General features: G+C 39.3%; 2 protein-coding genes across 14 annotated transcripts in view; one reads left to right on the forward strand and one right to left on the reverse strand.

Annotated features, from left to right (window-relative positions):
* The window catches only part of LOC127432054 (brefeldin A-inhibited guanine nucleotide-exchange protein 1-like), a 92,322-nt gene extending 88,250 nt beyond the window's left edge, over window positions 1–4,072 (forward strand). For all 10 annotated transcript variants that reach the window (XM_051682827.1, XM_051682829.1, XM_051682830.1 and 7 more), the window contains 2 exons: window positions 1,191–1,308; window positions 2,934–4,072. In XM_051682827.1, the coding sequence (XP_051538787.1) occupies window positions 1,191–1,308; window positions 2,934–3,107 (292 nt within the window). In that variant the 3' untranslated portion in view covers window positions 3,108–4,072. The remainder of the gene's footprint in view (window positions 1–1,190; window positions 1,309–2,933) is intronic.
* Window positions 4,073–5,929: 1,857 nt separating this feature from the next.
* Window positions 5,930–24,427, reverse strand: part of LOC127432057 (centrosome and spindle pole-associated protein 1-like) — a 32,563-nt gene continuing 14,065 nt past the window's right edge. For 2 of the 4 annotated variants that reach the window (XM_051682841.1, XM_051682843.1), the window contains 13 exons: window positions 23,104–23,225; window positions 22,861–23,010; window positions 22,516–22,659; window positions 21,864–21,992; window positions 21,687–21,753; window positions 21,459–21,585; window positions 18,816–18,961; window positions 11,857–11,991; window positions 9,979–10,022; window positions 9,745–9,808; window positions 8,497–8,600; window positions 8,217–8,355; window positions 5,930–6,624 (listed from right to left, as the gene is read on the reverse strand). In XM_051682841.1, the coding sequence (XP_051538801.1) occupies window positions 6,419–6,624; window positions 8,217–8,355; window positions 8,497–8,600; window positions 9,745–9,808; window positions 9,979–10,022; window positions 11,857–11,991; window positions 18,816–18,961; window positions 21,459–21,585; window positions 21,687–21,753; window positions 21,864–21,992; window positions 22,516–22,659; window positions 22,861–23,010; window positions 23,104–23,225 (1,577 nt within the window). In that variant the 3' untranslated portion in view covers window positions 5,930–6,418. The remainder of the gene's footprint in view (window positions 6,625–8,216; window positions 8,356–8,496; window positions 8,601–9,744; window positions 9,809–9,978; window positions 10,023–11,856; window positions 11,992–18,815; window positions 18,962–21,458; window positions 21,586–21,686; window positions 21,754–21,863; window positions 21,993–22,515; window positions 22,660–22,860; window positions 23,011–23,103; window positions 23,226–24,427) is intronic. The other 2 variants (XM_051682839.1, XM_051682840.1) reach the window with 2 other exon arrangements.

Genomic DNA, 24,427 nt, shown 5'->3' on the forward strand with positions numbered 1-24,427 from the left:
CACCTGGATGATGCGACGGCAGCCATAGTGCGCCAGTACGCTCACCACACATCAGCTGTTGGTGGAGAGGAGAGAGTGGACTGATACAGCCAATTGTAGTGTCCTCAACTGTAGAACCTTACAACACAAGGGTGGTGCATTAAAAGGCATGTTGGTTCCTGTAAACAATTTGTTTGCCAGAGCAATTTATAAACATTTTTATGATGGGCAAAGTAACTGCCACATACTTCCTGAATGGGGAGTGTGGGTTTGGTTTATTGAATTGTGCTACAGAGGCTGAAGTTATTGCTGCTCTGGCGTACGTCCAAGAGAGAAAGATGCTTTTGTGCAGCTTAGCTAAGATTACTTGAGTGACAAATTCAGTTTTAAAACACAGTTATAACTAGGGATGGATCACGATGGTCAACTAATTGACTAGTCATTCAAGAACCAAGGTTGACTAGTTTATCTAGTTTAGTGGCAGTGCTCTTAAAAAAGTTGTGTCTTTAAATTCATTCATTTTAAACCACCGCCACTAATTATACAGGGCTTCCTTAAATCTGACTAGTCTTGTTTGTAAGACTAATGTACTAGTTTGTACACATTCCAAGTTCTAAGAAGAAGCTGATTCTCCTGAGCACTAGGATTCTGAATCTCTCTCAGTGTCTCAAACCTAAACGCCTCCCTCTATTGTGAACACAAGTGTGAGTGACTGTCAGGCTGGCACTGCTAATGGTGTGCAGTCATGAGAAAGAGGACAGACTTGACTCTGGCTTCCTTGTCTGTAGGAAGACTATCAGAGCTGCTAATCATTCACTATGTTCACCAAGCCCAGCGGCACTTTTTGTATGTGTGTGTGTGTGTGTGTGTGTGTGTGTGTGTGTGGGAGAGTGCAGACACACTTAACCAGGCTAAAGGAGATTTAGGTGAGATTAGGTTTGTGAAGGAGGCTGCAGGGCAGATGGAGGTTATATAAGACAATAGAGAGGAGCAGCCTTTCAGAGGTCGCCATGGCTCTCAGGCTAAACGACAGGTGTCTAGTAATTCATTTTATACTCATTCAGCTGAGGGTTTGTCTTAGGCACTCATGTGCCATATCTCTGTTTTAAGATTCCTTTTTATACCCTTTACCATGATAACAGTAGTTTCTGCCAAAAAAAAAAAAAAAAAAACAGCATTCAAACAGCTCTCTCATTCTGTCTCTTTCTCAGTGTATGCAGTGACGCTGTGGCCTACTTCCTTACCCTGACGTCTGAGAGCCACCGTGAGGCTTGGACCAACCTGCTGCTGCTCTTCCTGACCAAAGTGCTTAAGATTAGTGATGACCGAGTGAGTGTCTTTAACAAACTGCAGCATGCAAATGCACAGATTTGGTATAGGATTTCAACTATAGGTTAGTGAACCCCTAGTGGTTCATGATGGAACTGCAAGTGGGTTCAAAAGATTATAATGGAAATGGCAATGACAAATTAAATAATAAAACAAGCATTTTTTTAAATCACACATAAAAATGAAAACAAACTAAATATAACACAAATATGCAGATATTGATTGGTCAAAACAGCCTTCCTGCGGTGCTAAACAGCTGTTCGCCGTATCACTGCGCAGCACCATTAGAATGTTTTGTTACTGTTTACATGTCAGAGACTATATCTTCTAGTGAAAGAATGACATTTAATAAATGTGTTGAAAATTTAAAATTTAAAATAATATTTTTATTGCGTGTAGTAACAGTTTTCTGAAAGCAAAAAGGCTGAAGAGGTGCCTAAACTTTATATGTGACGATATTCACAATATAGCACAGCCTCTTATAAAGTATTGCTTAAAAGGATAGTTAACCCAAAAATGAAAATTCTCTCATCATTTACTCACCCTCATTCCATCCCAAATGTGTATGACTTTCTTCTGCTGAACACAAAGATTTTTAGAAGAATATATCAGCTCTGTACATCCATACAATGCAAATGAATGGTGACCAGAACTCAAAAGGTCTAAAAAGGACATAAAGGCAGCATAAAAGTAATCCATACGACTGCAGTGGTTTGATCCATGTTTTCAGAAGTGATATGATAGATGTGAGTGAGAAATAGATCAATATTTACATTCTTTTTACTATAAATCTCCACTTTTGACCAGCCCCAGCCAGTAGGTAGCTGAATGGGAAAGTGAAAGTAACTTCCACACTAGAATGTGAAAGTGGAGGTTTATAGTAAAAAAAAGGACTTAAATATTAATCCTTTTCTCACCCACACCTATCATATCACTTCTGAAGACATTGATTCAACCACTGGAGATTTATGGATTACTTTTATGCTGCCTTCATGTTCTTTTTGGACCTTCTGAGTTATTGTCACCATTCACTTGCATTGTATGGACCTACAGAGCAGAGATAATCTTCTAAAAATCTTCCTTTGTGTTTAGCAGAAGAAAGAAAGTCATACACATCTGGGATGGCATGAGGGTGAGTAAATGATGAGAGAATTTTCATTTTTGGGTGAACTATCCCTTTAAGAGATTAGTCAAATTTATTCTTATAATGTTTATTAAAAGTTTAGAATATTATTTCATCAATACCAGGGGGTATTTGAGTATATAATCTAGGTTATATAGGTTCAGCAGACCAAAAAAAAAAGGCTGGGAACATTTTGAACTACCTAATGAATCTATTGAACAAAAAAATGCAACTAGTCTTTATGTATTGCCTTCTCAGCAGTTCTAAAGCAAATTCATACAAATTATTTATGATCAGTCATTTTTAATCTGCCTCAATTATACTGTAGCGCTAATATATTACTGAGTCCGACACAGAGACAATAGTGTGGGTTTGTGTTAATATAACCAATTATGAGCCCTCACCTGGCAGTAATCCTTACCACAAGTCTAATATGATTACACCAGGGCATGCAGTGTGAAAATGTAAATTAATTAAAATTATATTCTTCTACACTTTGCAGTTCAAGGCCCATGCGTCACGATACTACCCTCTTCTGTGTGAGATCATGCAGTTTGACCTGATCCCAGAGCTGAGGGCCGTGCTGCGCAAGTTCTTCCTGCGCATTGGATTGGTGTTCCAGATAACACACAGTTTGGAACCACAACAGGCCTCGGATATGCCCCACAGCGCCTAGGAGCAACAGTGCCTGTCTGTTGTAAAGCTCCTCTCTTTTCATCAGCTGTCTGAAACAATGTAGGATTTGATAATATGATCTCCTGCAACCAATGAGAACCGAGGAGGTCCAGAAAAGAGTTGACTACTTCAGAGTTTCTTTACGATGGTACTAATATCAACCCCAGTGCTTGCCCTTTCATGGGGGTGCTTCAGACAAACAACCAACCACAGACCAGGAATCATGCCCCACCCATTGTACAACTGACCAGGCCTTGTACAATAGGATCAAATTATCTAAAACATCATGAGGATTCTGAATCGCTACTACTATTCAAATGCTTGACCTTTGAGATCTTCAGAAGGTCCAAATATATTTCACAAGTGTCTTGTTATTATATTAAAAGCTGTTTGAAAAAGGAAAGAAGGGTTTGATATCAAGCAAGCGATGTAGTGTTTCCTCAAGTGATTCCGATTTTGTTTATTTTGTTTTGTTTGCACCGCTAATGGCTAACATTAGCATGGATAACTCCTTGGACGAAACTAGTTGTACAGAATTCCAGCTTTGTAATATAATCTCACAACACTAGATTTTGTTTCCTGTATCTTTTTGTTTCTCTAAATTTGCTGCAATTATTATTATTTTTTTGATCAAAAATGCACTGGAGATTTTTACTTTTGTGATAAATTATTGAACTATGCTCTCTATCCCTCCATAACTCTCCAGCTAGAGATTTCTAAATGATACAAGATATAAACTAATGAGTTCGATTACTCCATTTTATATATGCTGACACATTGTTTTTATTATTATTATTAAACACAGAGGGCAACTGAGATCCTTTAAAAGGAAAGAAAAAAAAAATGGAACTTGAAAATTGAGGGCAACTTAAATGTGAGCTGCATCTGAATCACTGGTTTGTATCTCTGTTTGAAGTTAGGCTTCACTCTACATGTACACATTTAAAAAAAAAAAAAAAAAGTTAATATATTTAAAATCTCTGGTTTTGGGGGTGGGTTGTATTGTATTGTATAGAAATTAATGATAGCTGCGCTTTAAACCCTTCGATGGAAATGAGGATCTGAAGCATTCCTGGTTAGTCAGGGTGAACTGTAATGTTACAACCCTGTAAAGTTTTCTATATGGAATAAAATGGTCTGTACATCTCTAGAGTATATGGCACTGGTCATTATCACTAGCACACATTCTAATCAAGTTATAGGTCAGTTAACAGGATTCCCACGGTCATGGAAAACCTGGAAAATAAGGGTTAAAATAGTGTTTTCCAGGCCTGAAAAGGTAATTGGAAGTTCTAAAGAGAATGTACACTCACCAGCCACTTTACTAGGTACACCTGTACATCTACTTATTCATGCAATTATCTAATCAGCCAATCGTGTGGCAGCAGTGTAATGTATAAAATCATGTAGATATGGGTCAGGAGCTGCAGATAATGTTCACATCAATCATCAGAATTGGGAAAAAAAATAGATTTCAGTGATTTTGACCGTGGCATGATTGTTTGTGCCAGACAGGCTGGTTTGAATATTTCTGAAACTGCTGATCTCCTGGGATTTTCACACACAACAATTATCACACACAACACTCTCTAGAGTGTAAAGAAAATGGTACAAAAAACAACCAGTGAGCGGCAGTTTTGCGGATGAAAATGCCTTGTTAATGAGAGAGGTCAACAGAGAATGGCCAGACTGGTTGGAGCTGACAGAAAGGCTACGGTAACTCAGATAACCACTCTGTACAATTGTAGTAAGCAGAATAGCATCTCAGAATGCACAACATGTTGGATGGACTACAACAGCAGAAGACCATGTTGGGTTCCACTTCTGTCAACCAAGAACAGAAAACTGAGGCTGCAGTGGGCCAAAATTTGTGTACCTCAGCAGAAATCCAGATTTGTCAGACCGGGTGATGTTTTTCCAATAGTCTACTGTCAAGTTTTGGTGAGCCTGTGCCCACTGCAGCCTCAGTTTCCTGCTCTAAGCTGACAGTAGTGGTACCCGGAGGGGTCTTCTGCTGCTGTAGCCCATCCGCCTCAATGTTCGACATGTTGTGTTTTCAGAAATGCTTTTCTGCACAGCACCGTTGTAATGCGTTTATTTGGGTTACTGTCACCTTCCTGTCAGCTTGGACCATTCTGGCCATTCTCCTTTGTCATTAACGAGCCGTTTTCGCCCACAGAACTGCAGATGTTTTTTGTTTTTCACACTATTCTCTATAGAGACTGTTGAGTGTGAAAATCCCAGGAGATCAGCAGTTCCAGAAATACTCAAACCAGCCCGTCTGGCACCAGCAATCATGCCATGGACTACATCACTGAGATCACATTTTGCCCCCTTTCTGATGGTTGATGTGAACATTAACTGAAGCGCCTGACCCATATCTGCCTGATATTATACATTACACTGCTGCCACACAATTGGCTGATTAGATAATCACATGAATAAGTAGATGTACCTAATATAGTGAGTGGCCAGTGAGTATATATTTTCTAGTTTTTCTCTGCTCTAAAATACTTCTTGAGCTAGATATTGCTCTTGTGTACTGTAGAGTAAAACTTGCAAGTCATAGTGATGTTTGATTAGTCAGTGAATCATTCTTACGAGTCAATTATTTTCAATGAATCTGTCAAAACGGTTCACAAATAATTCTAAATGATTCATTTCTAAAGTCAAAAAGGGTGGGAACCCTGAGTAAAGTTTTTAAACATGGTAAATTTGCCCTGCTGAACTTTCAATAATTTTATGGCATATTGAGTTTTTTTTTTTTTTTTTTAAGAAAAATGCATTCAACAGATTTATTAAAATAATATTTATTGAGTCAAACTCTAAATAATTTTTTCTGTCATATGCTTATAGTTGCATAAGTTTACAATCTTATACTTACAACCTATAATCTGTATTAAAAGTAAAACAATCATACAAATGTAAAACAAAAAACAAATCACACATTCAGACTTCTGAAATTCAAAATTCACCTGACAATAGACAGAACACATGCAATTTATACATTACACAAGTCACAGTATGTAAAGCATCAAGTAATTTCTCCAAGTGGAAAAGCAGACTTGCCTAAGAATGGATTCTACAGCAAGTGTTTTAGAAATGTAGTATTTCATTCACAAGAATTTATCAATGCCAGCAAAAATTTCAATGTGGTACTATGCCAACACCTTCAAGACAAAAACTGTTACCATTCTTCTTTGGCTAAGTATGGCACCTTTGAATAAACTTTATATATATATATATATAATAGCTGTAGAAAGTTCGGCTGTTATGTGCGAATTCGTAACAGTCTTGACAACAGCACTGAGTTTAACCGTGGTAGGTAGATGGCCCAACCCATTCCTGGTTTGTGTGGTTCTGGCTAGATGGCCTGCGACCGCCCATGAATCTCTTGAGTGTATCTGAGGAGCTGGGACGTAACCAGGGCTCTGTGGCATTGGTATCAATGGAAACGCATTGGTCGAAAGTAGGAGTCTGTGACCATAGCTCCTCCCCTTCTTCACCTGACGCATCCCCTGGACAGTACAAAAGATTTAAGATAAACATACATATAACACACTTATTTAACCAACTGTAAGTAAAACAATCACAATAATTTGAAAGTGTTAAGTTTGGAAAAACCATGTTCATTTAAATCAAAGAACACCTAGATGACACAACCCTAGTCTCAGCTTCAGACTGCATGCCAACAGAGCTCCCATGGGCCATTCACTAACCATCTGATGAATGTTGTTCACATAAACGAATAGCCTTCTCAAAAATCACAAGCTCTACGCAATTTCCGGGAGTCAAAATGCACAGGTTTTTAACAGTCCTCCAGGAAATACTCTTGTGAGGAAGAACTAGTCACTAGATTTGACACATCTGCAAGGTATGTGGCCTCGAATCTTTGAATTATATTCAAGAGTTTTGTTTTGAGATCCACTTAGTGGAAAATAAATCAACAGATGAATATTCTCAGAGTTTATTTGCCCCAAATCTACTTTAATTTGTCCCCGATTTATCTGCCCCTAAATTTCATGTAAAAAGCGTACTGTGGTTGGTCACTTTAAATGTCAGTCTCTTCTGGTCTAAATAGGCAGTTCTTGCCCAGAATAAACTGCAAAGTAGAACATACTTGATGCCAACACTCTGGTTGGGGGATTTTTCTCTGGTTAGGGGACATTTAAGGATGTCATGAAATATTGATAATTGATTGGCACATTAGTTCATCGATACATTTGAGGAATCAATATATTAACGTCAGCCAACATTTAAATTAGAAGCTTAATTTGTGTGCTTTCAATTTTCTGCTGGTTGCATTCCATTCAATGTAGTCTGACGTAATAGCTTTGGGAGACCACAAGAGGGCGACATAACATTCACTGAAGCCGGTCGTGGCGTGGAAGAGGCACAGGTATCACACACATTACGAGCTGATGGAAGTCCAAAGTTACAAAGGTTTTTGTACTTCTTCAAGAATGAACAAAGTGACGTTGATGAGTTAGCATGTTAATTTATGGAACTGGTGTAACTGAGCAAACTGAACGATAAGAAATTGTGATGATTATTATGCAATTTCCCTGTATGTAGCCATAAATAGGTCTTTCATTCAAGCTGTCAAACAACAAAAAGACATACTTGTAACTGAAAATACATCATACAGGCTCTATGAAAGATTCTAATACACAATATACCATCCAGTAATGACTACTAGAATAAATAATCTTTGTCCTTTGATGATAATTTGGTCGAATTTAATGGAAAGCTATGCCAGGAGTTGAGCTCCGTGGTGCTGCAGTATTCTGAGCAGCCTCCGGAGACGGCGAGTCCACGGTGTGTGTGTGTATGTACCTTCATAGAAAATAATCATTTTTAATATTAGAACGCACCATGTCGTCCGACAGACACATCCGGTGCGAGACCCACTTTAATTTACCCTGCCGCACACACTGTACCAAAGTTGTGTTAAGAAATATGTTTGAAAAGAAAGACTATTGTGCAATGAGCAGCCCTATTTAGATCTGAAAAAAATCCCGATATATATCGATAATCATCAGGAAAATCTTCCGATTATCGAAATGTGAAAATGGCATTGATCCCAAGTATACATTCTAGAGCTCCTGACCTGATCTCCAGTCTTGTTCTCTAACGTTATTCAACAATGTCATCTTGTTTCTGGTGCGTTCCCTCAGCCTTTCGATTTCTGAGCTGGTGATTGAGAGCAGGGACTGGTTGTCAGGTTGGTTGTACCTGGTAATCACATCCTACAGAAAAAAAAAAAAAGGAACCGATTGAGATATGAAGATCAAGATAGGTATTTTCCAATACATTCAATTTAAATATAAACACTGATGTTGTAAAGGTCAACTAAGGTTGTAGATCTCTGTAAAACTAGAATCACTTACATCAGAGATATTCGCCTTCCTGGCTGTTGGTCTAACTCTGGCAGAGTCTGGTCTAGCCCTCTGGTTATGCTGGGATCGTAAAAGGAATGAATCGGCACTGGGATCTGTGTAGAAGGCAACTGGTTGGTAAAAGTTTTCACACTTTCCAATAACAGCTGTGAATCTCTTTGAGATTTCTTGACATTCTTTCTAGTTCTAACATGTATGATTACAGCAGTCAAGGCTTGATAATTGAAACTGAACCAGTGAAATTACGCTAAATAGATTAGAGGCCGAAGACTGTTTTTCGGGAACTCATTGACAAGGTGAATGTCGATCTCTCTGGGGTGTCCTCAATGAGGACAGGCATTCTTTTAACCCCCGAGTCAATCTCTCTTCTGTCTGGTATTCAGAGCTGTCACACTGGCTGTCACCTATTCAGTGGTTGGCACAGAGTCCCTGGTAGCACTGACAGCAGCTGTCTGAGTGCAGTGTCATGCATTGTCTGCAGCTCATACTAACACACATACACCCCAATAGATTTACAGTATTCTTAAATTAAGTTAATTATAATTACTACACTCTAAACCTAATCCTACCCTTACAGACAGCTTTTGATATGTTTAGATTGTAATTAAAACTAGGCCTTTAGTCCATGTCTGTTAGCTTTGAGGCTATTTGTATGCTAGTATACTCCTAAAAGTTGACAAAAATTAACAAAGCAGACTTATATATTTAAAATTTGCAGTATTCTTCCCAGAAAATGGACAAAAATTATAGACAGATGACACCTTGTTTGCAGGGGGGTATTCAATTTTTTTGTAAAAGTAATTTTTTTTTCTTTTTTTTTTTTTTTTTTAAAGGACAGGTCCTTCCATTTGTTCTGCCTCAATTCCTATATCAACAGGAAATATATAAACAAAAGGTAAAATTTTGCTAATTTTTAAAACAAGATTTGGCCTATTTATTAACCTTTTGAACTAGTGAGGAGAATTTTATAGCCTTTTTCAGATTGGAGGACATTTGGTCCTAACAAGTATAGTGAAACCAGTACACATACACCTCTCACCAGTTCATAGCAGAATATGTAAGCCACACTCTGACATCTTCAGTACTGACATACACTTCAGTACGTCATTCACATGTAGCTCTGAGTCAAAAAGTCTAAACTTTGTGGATGAAAAAGCACTGACTACAAGCTGGTTGGTGGATTTATTGACACGGCTGAGTAAAACGCTTTCCACTGCTTTTTGTATCAGGGGAACTTACCAATAAAGGCACTCTCTGAGTCTAACAGCAAGCGTCTGCCCGGATGCTCTGAAGAATTCCCCCACTGGGGAGATAAACACATCAATAAAGACGTCAAGTCAATAACCAAACTGTCAAGAGAGTGCTAACAGACTGCAGATACTCTTAAAGGGCTCGGAAAAATGGGTCACGCAAATACTGAGGTGTGAGCTTCTCTATCGTACATGTGCACCAGTATGTAGACACTATACCCACCATCTCATGATGCTGTTGTCCTGAAGACACCAGGTCAATGTGATCTGCCCAGGAAATACAAGAATGAGAGCACAAAAAGTTAATAAATGGATGTGTATGGTCTTTGTGAAAACAGAGATATAAAACAAGACAAAAAGGCCCTGATTTACTAAAATCCCAAATAATGGGTACTAATTTGCATCGTTGGTGTATTGCAAGTGATTTACTAAGAAAAACTGTGCAAATAACTACACGAGCAAATATGTTGGACACACCCTCCAAAAAGTTTTTTTTTTTTTGTATGGGGTAACTGCACCAAATGCTTGATCACTTATATTACAGCTCTCGCCATGGCCAGGTCTAAAGGGGCGCATTGCTCCCCTAGAAACCGACAGTGAAACGTTCAACGTTACCCCAAAATATTGTGAAATTTCACCAATTAAAGGGATAGTTCACCCTAAAATTTTAATTCACTCTTCACTTATGCCATCCCACATGTGTATGACTTACTTTATTCTGCAGAACACAAACAAAGATTTTTTAGGTCCATACAATGCAAGTGAATGGGTACCAAAATTTTGAAGATCCAAAAGGACATAAAGTAATCCATAAGACTTCAGTGGTTAAATCCATATCTTCATAAGCGATTTGACAGGTCTGGGTGTGAAACAGATCAATATTTAAGTCCTTTTTTGCTATCAATCTCCAATCTTCACTTTCTCATTCTTTTTTTTGTTTTTGGCAATTCACACTCTTTGTGCATATCGCCACCTACTGGGCAGGGAGGATAATTTAAAGTGAAAAAGGACTTAAATAATTATCTGTTTCTCATTCACACCTATCATACCACTTCTGAAGATATTAATTTAACCACTGGAGTCTTATGAATTACTTTTATGCTGTCTTTATATGCTTTTTGGAGCGTCAAAGTTTTGGTCACCATTCACTTGCATTGTATGGAGCTGAGATTTTCTTCTAAAAATGTTTGTGTTCAACAGGAAAAAAAGTAAAAAAGCTGGGATGACATGAGGGTGAGTAAATTTGATGAGAATTTTCAGTTTTGGGTGAACTATCCCTTTAAGAGCAATGTTTAAAACATTGAAATAAGAAATAGTTTAGACATAAATTGTTAGTAGGCTATCTTGGAGTTATAAAAGTTGTATTAGTTATGTTATCAGTTATGATTTCAAGGTTTTTTTAGATGAGAAATAATATCACATTTACACGTCATCAATGGGTACTTTACTGTATGTATTCTCTGTTATCAAAGTCTCTGTTTTGCCACAATGACAGCATGATGCACAGCGCAAATAAGATTAATACCTGCCTTTCATTTGTATTAACTTGCTCTTGCAGTTTCCGTTACAGAAATGACTTTCTAATCAATTTGCATCGACACCGCCCTTTATTTTGCACATTTGAAGGCACGCCTCTAAATTACATATATATTTTGGGGAAACAAGCAAAAATTTAAAGACATGCTGTTTTTCGCATCTAAAAGACACAATTCTCAGAGGACTACATTAATAGTTTAGCTCCGAGCTTTTTTGCGTGTGCTATCAAGTTTGCACATGTTTTTATATATACAAACCTTTGGTAAATCAGGGCCAAAGTGTGATAAAGGACCTAATTTTAATACAGCTGCATTTTTGCATTAATACCGTTTTTCCATTCAAAAACAGAACAACTGAATGAAACAAAACGCAGGGGTATTTTTTGTACTTGTATTTTTTTTATGTAAAAAAAAATAAATAAAAATAAAAACTCTGTATGACACATGCACATTGACAAACAGTTTAAAAAAAAACAAAAAAAAAAAAAAAAAAAAAAAAAAAGACAGAATGCTCAATGCCCACCAAAATGTCCATCCCTAACACACACACACACACAAAGACTGACCAGTTGTCCTGGCTTTCAGGCTGTTGATGGTTCGTTGCTGTTGTCGTAGCAAAGCCTGCTGCTGGATGTCTAGACTGTGATCATCACCAGGGGGTTCAGGATATGCCTGCCACATCTCCTCACGAGATGTACCATCTAACAAACACAGAGAGAGATAAGAGTCATCCTCTCCTCCTGTATAACAGCATCACTCAGACAGATAAATGGCAGCAATGCTGAATGTGAATATTGAGCTTAACATGGTAAAACATTATCCATTCCCAGAGGACAAAGTGCCACCCAGTGCTGAGCACACATGAGGATGCTGTTCAGGATGATTCTTTATCATTTAAAGCTGGTTGGGATGTGCAAACAAATAGAGCAATGTTTTGATAGCTCCACAGAGCCACACTGTTTACATTTTTGGGGAATTCAACCTTCAAATGGCTTAGGTACATTTGTCTCTGCACATTAAGCTGGAATGAAAGCAATTGGTTGCAAATCAGACTAACCGAATCATTAAAATGAACAGTTTAAAAAAATGATTCATTCACAAATCACTAAGGACAACGGCAGCTCAGATGTAGCTAGCAGGTGCACTTAGATTATCTTTATCTCCGGCTTTGTATAGCTGGTTCATTAGCCATGAACTAATTCTTCAGTATACAGTGCATCCGGAAAGTATTCACAGCGCTTCACTTTTTCCACATTTTGTTATGTTACAGCCTTATTCCAAAATGGATTAAATTCATTATTTTCCTCAAAATTCAACAAACACCCCATAATGACAACGTGAAAGAAGTTTGTTTGAAATCTTTGCAAATTTATTTAAAAAAAAAAAAAAAAATCACATAAATATTCACACCTTTGCCATGACACTCAAAATTGAGCTCAGGTGCATCCTGTTTCCACTGATCATCCTTGAGATGTTTCTACAACTTGACTGGAGACCACCTGTGGTAAATTTAGTTGATTGGACATGATTTGGAAAGGCACACACCTGTCTACATAAGGTCCCACAGTTAACAGTGCATGTCAGAGCACAAACCAAGCCATGAAGTCCAAGGAATTGTCTGTAGAACTCCGAGACAGGATTGCATCGAGGCACAGATCCGGGGAAGGGTACAGAAAAATGTCTGCAGCATTGAAGGTCCCAATGAGCACAGTGGCCTCCATCATCCGTAAATGGATGAAGTTTGGAACCACCAGGACTCTTCCTAGAATTTGCCGCCCGGCCAAACTGAGCGATCGGGGGAGAAGGGCCTTAATCAGGGAGGTGACCAAGAACCCGATGGTCACTCTGACAGAGCTCCAGCGTTTCTCTGTGGAGAGAGGAGAACCTTCCAGTAGAACAACCATCTCTGCAGCACTCCACCAATCAGGCCTGTATGGTAGAGTGGCCAGACGGAAGCCACTCCTCAGTAAAAGGCACATGACAGCCTGCCTGGAGTTTGCCAAAAGGCACCTGAAGGACTCTCAGACCATGAGAAACAAAGATTGAACTCTTTGGCCTGAATGGCAAGTGTCATGCCTGGAGGAAACCAGGCACCGCTCATCACCTGGCCAATACCATCCCTACAGTGAAGCATGGTGGTAGCAGCATCATGCTGTGGGGATGTTTTTCAGCGGCAGGAACTGGGAGACTAGTCAGGATCGAGGGAAAGATGAATGCAGCGATGTACAGAGATATCCTTGATGAAAACCTGCTCCAGAGCGCTCTGGACCTCAGACTGGGGCAAAGGTTCATCTTCCAACAGGACAACGACCCTAAGCACACAGCCAAGATAACAAAGGAGTGGCTCCGGGACAACTCTGTGAATGTCCTTGAGTGGCCCAGCCAGAGCCCAGACTTGAACCCGATTGAACACCTCTGGAGAGATCTGAAAATGGCTGTGCACTGACGCTCCCCATCCAACCTGATGGAGCTTGAGGGGTCCTGCAAAGAAGAATGGGAGAAACTGCCCAAAAATAGGTGTGCCAAGCTTGTAGCATCATACTCAAAAAGACTTGAGGCTGTAATTGGTGCCAAAGGTGCTTCAACAAAGTATTGAGCAAAGGCTGTGAATACTTATGTACATGTGATTTTTTTTCATTTTTTATTTTTAATAAATTTGCAAAGATTTCAAACCAACTTCTTTCACGTTGTCATTATGGGGTATTGTTTGTAGAATTCTGAGGAAAATAATTAATTTAATCCATTTTGGAATAAGGCTGTAACATAACAAAATGTGGAAAAAGTGAAGCGCTGTGAATACTTTCCGGATGCACTGTAACTTCACTTCTCTGAGCTGGACTCGTCTCCCAGGAAGTCCAAGCTGAAATAAAGAGCATGAGTAAGCAAGGCCATGCAGTCAGACACTGAATCAGCTCACAGAGATCCTCCTCATTTCTCTCATGGTGGAGGGTCTGAGTGCTCCCAAGGGATGTGAAACATAGATGTCTTTTGGAAAAGCACATTAGAATTAGATGCTACATTAATGTCAGGGCAACAACATATCATCCCTGTTTCAATCAACCACATCCAAATGTTTTGTTGGTGGCTGTAAGTTTAACTGGCTTTAAGCTTCAAAACAAATTTCAGTCATACATCATAACAGCAAGCTATGATGATACTTTCCAGCTTTATTTTTAACTTCTCCATTAGGGGTCTGCACCAACAGCCTTGTCAAATACCAAGATGTCTATTACCAATGTCAACTTTTTAATAATTTCCCCCAATCAAAGCACCATGCATTCTGTTTCAGAAAAGTGAGAGAGTTTGACTTCCACTTAAGAAACTAAAACTACGGAGTCACGTGACGCCATGTGAAGTTCGGATGTGTGAACGGCGAGCTCTGCGTACTTTGCTAGTTTTAACACTATTAATGACATAAACCGGTGAGATTCAATACACTCTGTTCCATAACTGTTCTAGGAGGACAATTTGTCAAAGAATTCAAAATCCTTCGGCTCTGGAGACATTAAAAGACACTTATGTGCTCAAGCTGATACCCCTGAGAAGGCCCCGAGCCCAGGAGTTGATTTGGTCAGAGAAATGAGGGAAATTCGGCGAGAAATGTTAAACATGTCGGCAATGCTGATGAAGGTCGTTGCTGACTTGGAGGATCTTGCTGCAATACGTCGATCGATCACTGCCATGGAGACAAAGTTCTCTGAGGTGGTTACAAGAGTGGGGGATGTCGAGAAATGGATCGATTATCTGGAGTCTTCGGAAAGGGAATTAGTGGATAATCCGCTAGTGAACAAGGTGGATTTGGAGTGTGTCTGGAAGAAGTTGGAGGACTTGGAGAACCGTAGCCGGCGGAATAACGTCCGAATCGTCGGAATTCCTGAAGCCAAAGAGGGTCAGGATATGGTGAAATTTCTGGAAGGGCTCTTTCCGAATCTGTTTGACATAACAGGAAATAAAATGTAAAACGAGCGAGCTCACAGGGTTCCAGCTTGGCGATCCGCGGAGGGAGACAGGCCCCAATCAATTCTAGCCAAATTTCTGAGATCATCCGATAAAGATCTAATGTTACATGAGGCAAGGAGTAAAGGAAGGCTTTTTTGTAAGAAACACAGCATTTTCTTGTTCCCAGACTTTGCAAATTCGACAAGAGAGAAACGTGATTGATTCAAGGAATGCAAGAAACTCTTAAATCTTAAATGCTTTAATGTATCCCTTTTGCAAAATCCTGAATTCCAACAGATGTTAAAGGCTGAAATCAATGTTTATATGGAGACCAACTGGTCCTCAGTATCCTCTGTGGGCATGATTTGGGAGGCACTTAAGGCGGTTCTTAGGGGCCAGATCATACAGTATGCCTCATTCACCTAAAATTTTAAAGCACGAGATCTCGTGGAGTTGGAAGGGAATATTAAAAGTGCCGAGGCAGAGCTGAAGCTCTGAACGTCATCTGATGGCCTCAGAGAATTGACCCAATTGAAATACAGATATAAAACTATTTTGTTGCGGAAGGTGGTGTTTTGGCTATTCAGGGCAAGACTTTGAGTTGGGAAACAAGGCAGGACAATTTCTGGCTAGATATATAAAACAGAGAAATCTGCTGGTGGTGAAATACTTACCTCAGCCATTGATATTAATAATGCTTTTAAAGAATTCTATCTTGATCTCTATAGTTCCACACCTTTGTCTACTGATGAGGATATTAGAAATTTGTGGAACCATTACAATTTCCTAAACTGACGGCTGAGCAAAAAAATTCTCTTGATTCTGAGATAACCATGGAGGAGCTTGGCGAGGTAATTAAGGGGCCAGATGGCTTTGCCGCTGAGTTTTTTAGATCTTATGCTACAGAATTGGCTCCACTTTTGCTAGAAGATTATACAAAATCATTAAAAAATGGAAAACTTCCACCAACCACAGGTAAGCCCGGATCAGCCTGATTCTTAAAAAGGACAAAGATCCAAGTGAGAGTAAGAGTTACCATCCAATTTCCTTTATCCAGCTAGACGTTAAAATATTGTCAAAAATGTTGGCTAACCGATTAAGTAAAATCATGACATCTCTTATACATATAGATCAGGTGGGGTTTATTTGGGGCCCTAGCTCTTCTGATAACATTAGGCATTTCATCAATATCATGTGGTCAGTGGCGAATGATCAGACTCCGGTTGCTGCCATCTTACTTGACGCCGAAAAGGCATTTGATATGGTAGATCTGGATAATCTTAAGATTTTGGAAATGTATGGGCTCGGGAATACTTTTATTGGTTGGATTAAGATATTTTATTGACTCCCAGTAGTGGCAGTACAAACGAATGGATTAATTTCAGATTATTATACTCTGGATAGGGGCACCTGGCAGGGTTGCCCTCTTTCCCCATTATTGTTCTGTCTTGCCCTGGAACCATTAGCAGCTGCGATAAGAAAGAATGATGATTTTCCAGGGGTGGTGGCGGGAGGTGTGGCGCATAAGCTTTTGCTTTACGCAGATGATATTTTATTATTCGTCTCCGATCCTATTAGATCTATGCCTTGCCTCTACAGAATTATTCATTCCTTTTCTAAGTTCTCGGAATACAGAGTTAACTGGTCTAAATCCGAAGCTTTGGCTCTGACAGCGTACTTCCTGGTAATGGCTTTTCAGCCAGGCGCCTTCTAGTGGCCCAAACAGGGCATTAAGTATTTGGGTATTTTATTCCCAGCAAATTTGAGTGATTTAGTTAGAGTTAATTTTGACCCTTTAATAAAAAGGTTTGAGCGATGTGGGCAGGTGGGCTTCATTACATTATCTATGATTGGGAAGGTTAATGTTATTAAAATGAATTGTATTCCAAAATTCAACTATCTGCTACAGTCTCTTCCTATAGATGTCCCCCTCTTATTTCAAGCAATTTGATAGCATAGCGAAGTCCTTCATTTGGAATGGCAAATGTCCCAGATTATATTTCAGTAAGTTGCACAGGCCGATTGACAAAGGTGGGCTAGGCCTACCCAGGATTTTGTTTTATTATTATGCATTCGGTCTCAGACATTTGGCTCACTGGTCGCTTCCACCTGAGAGAGCCCCTCCCTGATTCTGTACTGAACAGGAAGTTCTTGCTCCTATTTCGCCATTGTAAAGCCTTTCTATCAAACTATTCCTAGAAGTTACACCCTATTATCTCACATTTGCACTTGGTATGGACAAAAGTGTCCAGAGTGTTTAATTCTGACATTTATTTAAATGTTGCCTCGAGCATATGCCTGAATCCAAAATGATGTATTAATAAGTCCCCTTTCTGCTGCTCAGAGTGGATTGTGAGGGAGGTTAATACACTCAGTGACCTATATGAGGATGGAGTGTTGAGATCCTTTGACAATTTGGTTCAACATTTTGGGATTCCCAGATCTCAGCTCTTTAGGTATTTACAGCTGCGCCACCTGCTCTGTACTATTTTTGGGAGTAGCATACACTCCCCTAAAGTGGCAGATACTCTGGAAGTGGTGATTACTGCTTTTGGAAAATGGCATCAGTATATTACTCCCTGCTAATTCAGAGTATGGGGGACAGAGCTTTGGCTTCTCTCGAGATTATGGGAAAAAGATTGAAACTTGGTATTGGAGGAGGGAGTGTGGCCTAGGATTCTAAAAAACATCAAGTCTACATCTAAAGATGCAAGGGTGCATCTTATGCAATTTAAGATTTTTAATTGATTCTATTGGACCCCCTCTAGATTGTATAGGCTTGGTATGAAAGACACACCCACCTGTGGCAATGCCAATCAGAAAATGGAGACACAGCCCATATTTTTTGGTGGTGTGTTAAGATCCAAGAATTTTGGTTTAAGGTTGGACACTCAAATTTCATTTTTCCCCAGACTCTGTATTTTAGGCGATGGGGCAGTCATCATTATAGGGGATAAACGGATAAAAAATCCTGACCAGTGTTATGATTGGCAGACAGATTGTGGACATCGGCTGGAGCACCCTCGTTTCGGGAGTGGTGCGCGGAGATGGGGAGGGTGGCAGCTTTCGAGGAGGTGTCATGTAGAAGGCTGGGGATCTGGGATTAGTTTGATGGGAAACGGGGCAACTATTTGCCGTTTTTGGGAGGCTCTTGGGGAGGGGCAGTGGAGAAAGAAGCATAGTTTCTGCTTTTCTTTGTTATCTGTATGAATCAATAAAAAATGTTAATGAGAAAAAAAAAAAAAAACTACTCAGTGGCCATCTAGGCAATGAACCCCGGGCAGCTATTTTCTAGTCATGCAAGTACAGCTTCCATCTATTTGAATGAGGACAGACCAAAATCTCAATCTCCAAAAGCATGTCAAGATTTTTTTAACATACGTCAAATCACCAATGAAATCAAAAAGTAAATCATAAATTTGGCCTCTTTAGCTAAAAGATAAAAATAATGTGCATGCATTCTAAAAAACACTAAAACCTGAGTGAAAGAGCTGTTGATGAGTCATTTTGTGTGTGAAATTACAGGCCCACTGAAGAGTTCTAAATTTGTTAAGGGGTGGCAAGTAAAAGTTCAGCTCACATTTACCTCTGTACTTCAGACGGTTAAACTCCTGAAGATTCTGCATGTTTACTGCTGCAATGGTGTGGGATGCCGGCCTCCTGATGGGGACCTGTTTGCGCCGTCTCGCCATTTCAAAAACATCATCCGGGGGGTGCTCTCTTTGTGTGTTGCTAATATGCATTCATACAGTAACAAACAAATGCCTTATTCTGATATAAAATATCTTAATAATATTAGTATGTTGAAAAAGATGCGAGATCAGTGGAGATGCATTACCATGCATTTACAGACTGATATAGTTCCATTTAACAACTTGAAAACTGCTTTATCAGAGAAAGACCCCACCCCCCACCACAACACATCACAAAAGCAGCTTACAAGACCCCAAAAGAGCTCTCAAATGGGTAAATGCTTGAAGATCCCATGAAATCACTTGACAAGCACAGCTGTCTTTCTTTTGATGATGTATTTCCTATTGAAATAGCAGATTGGGGTGGGACATAAAAAAAATGTTTAGGATAATAGCCTTTAGTTTACATCATTGCCATGAGCATGATTGCCACTTGCTAATGCTTGTCAAAAGTAGATTAAGGGGAGGGACATTCTCATTTAAGAGTGCATTTAATAGGACAAAATGAGTGAGTGCAAGATGAGTCATCAATATTTTTATTCCCAGACAAGAAAGTATGTCAATTAAAGTTAATTATTAACCTTTAGGAGTACACTTACATATCGATGGCCTCAAAGCTAACAGACATGGTGGTCTATAAGCCACAAAACTCAAATTTTTATTTGATAGCATGTTGAAATTAAAGGGTGTACTCACAATAGGCAATCTGTACTGTGCCTGAGCATGTTTGACCCCCAAAGTCCAGCTCGTTTGACTAGTGCGAGATCGCTCCATACCGTGCCCAGGCATGGTACGCTGAATCGTGCCTTGGCCCGCTTGAAGAGGTGGGCTCGGGCACAGTTCAGTTGGCTCAGGCACAGTATGCATCTAGTGTGATTGCTAACCGTGAACGACCACGGAACTCGAAACGTGACGTCAATGATGCGACTGGGCAAAGGGATCACTTTGGTCTACGGCATAGGTGCGGTGTTTACTAGAAATTTGGGCAGACGAGAGTATACAGGAACAACTGGATACAACACACAAGAACTATGAGATATTTGGTAAAATTTGCAACTATCTTCGTGCTCGTGGATACCAAAGAACCATTGAGCAATGACGTGACAAGCTGAAAAAACGTCTGGCAGCTCATTGGATGAAAAGGATAAATTCCAGTGGTACGATATTGTCGACAATTAGGCATGTGAGAGGGCTGTGTGTCACCGCGCCTCAAACGACTCAAAATAAGCCACAAAGTAACTAACTTTACAATGATGAACTACATTGTGCTCTGCGAGAGTGCTTTTCTTCCTGTTTTCTTCAAAACAAAAAGTCGCATCGTAATAATGTAAGCATGCTCAGGCCCAGAACGTTAAGTGCAATGTGAGTGCAGGCCAGTGGGGGAGTGGGGACAATCCTGCTTGGGCATGGTACAAGGCAACCGAGCCTAGTGTGAGTACGCCCTAAGCATGTTTGCTCGTGACGCTTGTGAGGGAAAACACAGCTTGAATATAGGGTCTAATTTTTAACACATGAAATACAATGACTGTAAATAATTTGAATTATTGCATTCAGAATATTGGCAGTTACACCTTGGGTGTGCATTATTTTTCAACGTGCATTATAATTCAAGGGGTTGGAGTCCATTATTCTGCTTATACCATGGTCACCACACCTCGAGCATTTTTTTAGGGTTTTACATTAAGACATTCAGGTTTTCTTACTAAAACACTTGTGAGTAGAACTACTTTCTTACGCCACAGATTCAGCATCTTGGTTTGATACAGCCCAAACCTTTATTGCTAGTTCGAAATCATCACTTTAGAAATATTAACGGAGGCTTGGGCTGCTTTTAAGCACTTACTGGAGTAACAAGGTAGTGTGTCTGTGTGAGAGAGCGAGCGCTCAGGCGTGTGTGAGATTACCTGCGTCTGCTGCGGCTCTCTTCAGCCGTGCTTGTCAGTATTACAGTTTCAAATAGCCTAGCTGTTAGTTCAAATACACTTCTAAGTAGAAGGGTGGTAGCGTCGCCATTCTTGTATGTAACTTTTTAGTTGCTAAACTGCTTTATTAAGTTGCAGGTGTGCGTTGAGATCAAGGCTCTGTGTGTTGCCCACGAGTGTCTATTTGTATGCAAATGTATGTATGTGTATGTATGTGTGTGTGTGTGTGTGTGTGTGTAACAGGTGAGAGCAAAAGAAAGAGAAAGGGGGAGCACGAGGGTGCTTTCCACAGAAATTAAAATACATTTTGGATTTTATAGAAATTGCTTGTCATTTGTATCTGGTTTACATAGCCAATGTCTATATTTTATTTGGATATTTTGCTGTGGTAGCCTATAAGTCTCTTTGAAATAACTGAAATAATCTGGCGAAGTGATATGGAACTGTAATGCAGTCTAGACCTGGAACTACTTCATAGCCGTGCGTTTACTGAAAAATAATTGCACACCTTAGAACGTCTGTCAGCCAATCAGAATCAAGCATTCAACAGTGTCATTGTATAAGCATGAATAATCTTAGGAATGTGCCTGTGAAAATGTTTGTTAATAAATGTACCTGGCAGGAGCAGGAGAGGGACTATCATGTCGGTTGGACAGAATTAACTTCCCCTCCAGACGTCTCTGTTCACTCCGCAGCTGTCTACGCAAAGCAGACAACTCCCTGATCACAGTCTGCTTCTCTTCTAAAACAAATTCAGCCAAAAATTCTGAATCTGAAAAGCCTGAGCTCCTGTGAAAAAAAAAGAGGAGTTCTGTGGTGGCCGCAGGATGTAATGCCAGTTACCTGTCGCTCTGATCTCATTCCTGCGGGCGGGCACTGGGGGTGAATGTGGCGCTGACATAGAACGCACCTGTTTGAAGAGAACCACACTGCATCAATTCTTAACATTTCTCTGGTGTGAGAGTTCAATAATTGTCAAGCCAAGTGTTGTTTTCTAGAAGTTTTGTGATGCATTTTTACAGGTGTGTGTGTGTTACTCACAGACAGAATTGCAGCAGAGCGGTGGCTCTCTGCCGACGGCGGTCTGGGCGTCTGCTGACGCAGTTTTCTCTGCAAGGCTGGTAGGGGTGGCGACAGTGCCCTGTGAACCTTTCGGTATTTGAAAATGATGTGTCAGCATATAAAGGGATGTTTAGTTTGAGGTAAAAGCCTTGGTAGACAGTGACAGTGGTGCCAGACAAACGCCCCTGTTTTTTGTACATTTGCATAATTTGTTTTTGTTTTTTTTAGTTTTTTGTGGGCCAAGGAGAATTTCTTGATTTCATTGATCTTATTTACTATTGCATAAACTTGCATAAAACATCTACTAAACAAGGCAATTCATAGTGCAATTATTAATGATGTTATGTAGAGCGTGGCTCAAAAAGTAGGTAGTCATATTTGTATTAGTGGTTGATCATACTTTGTTGATATGGGCGCCAAGCATTTGCAAATTCAAATATTTGACTGTATTCTGAAAATAATCCTCAAAATCATCATAACCTGCAATAGCCCATGTTTTGAAGACAAATTGCTTTTAAGCGGACATGGCGACACTGCTGTGTGATTTAAATTTCTATGTTTGTGTGTGCTTATGAACAAATGTAAAAGTTCCACAGTGTTCCCCCTTCACCTCTTCCAGATGTGTCTGCTTCTCTCTCTCAAGTCTCTTTCTTAGGGTCTCGTTCTCTCTCTCCTCCGCTTCTCTTCTCTTTTTCTCATCTTCTTTTCTGCGCTCTTCAGCTTGTCTGATCAGCTCCTCATTTTTGGCATTTTTCTGTAAAGTGACAAAAAGGTGTGATCAAACCAGCTTCCATTAAAGTAATTTGTCTGCCCACAGTTATGTGGATCAGGGCTTTGGACCAATGAGATTACACTGTGGCTACTCAGTGTGACATCAAATCACGCTAAATCAAACACACCATCCTATTGCCAGGCTATGTTCAGGATTCAGATGATATACTTGCTAATCAAGTACCTCCTTCTCCTTCTGCCGTTTCCTCTCCTGCTCTTCCTCAAACTCCCTCTGGATCCGAGCTCGCTGTTCAGCTAGTCTTCTCTCCTCTTTCTCCTCCTCGAGTCTCTGCCGCTCCCTCTCTTCTGCTTCCTTTCTCCTCTTTTCCTCGATCTGTTCATTCCAAAAATTACAAAAAGACTAAATGAGATGACAGGTCAAAAGCACAGACTAAAAGCTGATTTATTGAGGCAAGTGGGTCTGTACCTGCCGTTTCAAATAGTCCTTGTATATTTCCTGCTCATGTAGCTGCTGTGGAGTGGGCAGTTCACTGAAAAGGTTGCCACGGGCATGCATAGACGGCTGAGTAGAAGAGAAACCTGTAGGCTCTACAGAGGCAGAGAGTATTTGGATGAGTTGCACGCAAAGGTCTTCCATTTTTAGATTTTCTCGATTAAACTACCAGCAGTGTTCAAATTTAGGGGGGGTCTGGGTGGGGTGGTTCCAGACCCCATATAAGAGTTAAGGAACCCCCATAAAGCCCAAAATATGCTAATAGATGATGCTAAACTAGTGTTAACCTACTTCTCAAATAACTCTTTACATTTGTTGTATTGTCCTGGATAAATTGTATTTATTATCCATCAAAGAGACATTTATATGGTTTTATGAATAATGGTTTTCAAATTATTGTTTTACATTCTATAAAATCAACTAAATCAATAAAACATCATATAAAGAGGATAATTCTTTCAACTATTAATTTTAAATAAAGCTATAGAACAAATTGACAACGTTTAGAAATGAATGTAGGCTTTATGATTGTTAATCACATTGTAATTGGGTCATTTAAAAAAATACAAAAAATAATTAACTTCATGACTAAAACTATTGACATGAAAACTATTGAAATTTTCAGTTCAATACAGTTTTCGCCCAAAAAAGCTAAGGGTAAACATGTTTTAACATCTTGACATTATTTTTATTCATAAAGGACATCTTGTCTGTTGTTCTTTATTTTATTTTGTTTCACAAATGAAGCAAGTTACACCAGTGACAAATTCTCTTAAAGATGAATTTTCTAAGATGGTGTCAGTTCCATAAAAAAAAAACATACAACCCTGATCAGACTAAAATCAATAAATCATTCCGTTAATTTTTTTTTTCATTAAAAATATTTCTCATGAACATTAAACAATGTAACACCAATGACATATTTAAATGAACCATAGGGAAAAAAATATATTTTTCAAGCTGGTGGGAAAATCACTATATGCAAATTTAAGCAGCCTCTTCTTCCTCTGAACTCTGACCTTGGAATTTATTTTCCACAACATTTTTGTATTTTCAAAATATACGTTTTTAACACAAATGACATGAAATCAAGGGACAAACAGTATGTTTAAATTATATAAATTATTAATTACTTATTTAGTTTTGCTTTTTTGCAAACTTGTTAGGTCTTGCACTAATGCTTGACCTGAAAAAACAAAATTAGTTAAACCATAAACACACAAACAACTGTAAATGTCATTGGAGTTTGGTAAAGCAATGTGGAGTTAAACCATTTCATAATATTTGATAAAAGTTT

The sequence above is a fragment of the Myxocyprinus asiaticus genome, chromosome 41 (genome assembly GCF_019703515.2).
Source record: "Myxocyprinus asiaticus isolate MX2 ecotype Aquarium Trade chromosome 41, UBuf_Myxa_2, whole genome shotgun sequence".
Lineage (NCBI taxonomy): Eukaryota > Metazoa > Chordata > Actinopteri > Cypriniformes > Catostomidae > Myxocyprinus > Myxocyprinus asiaticus.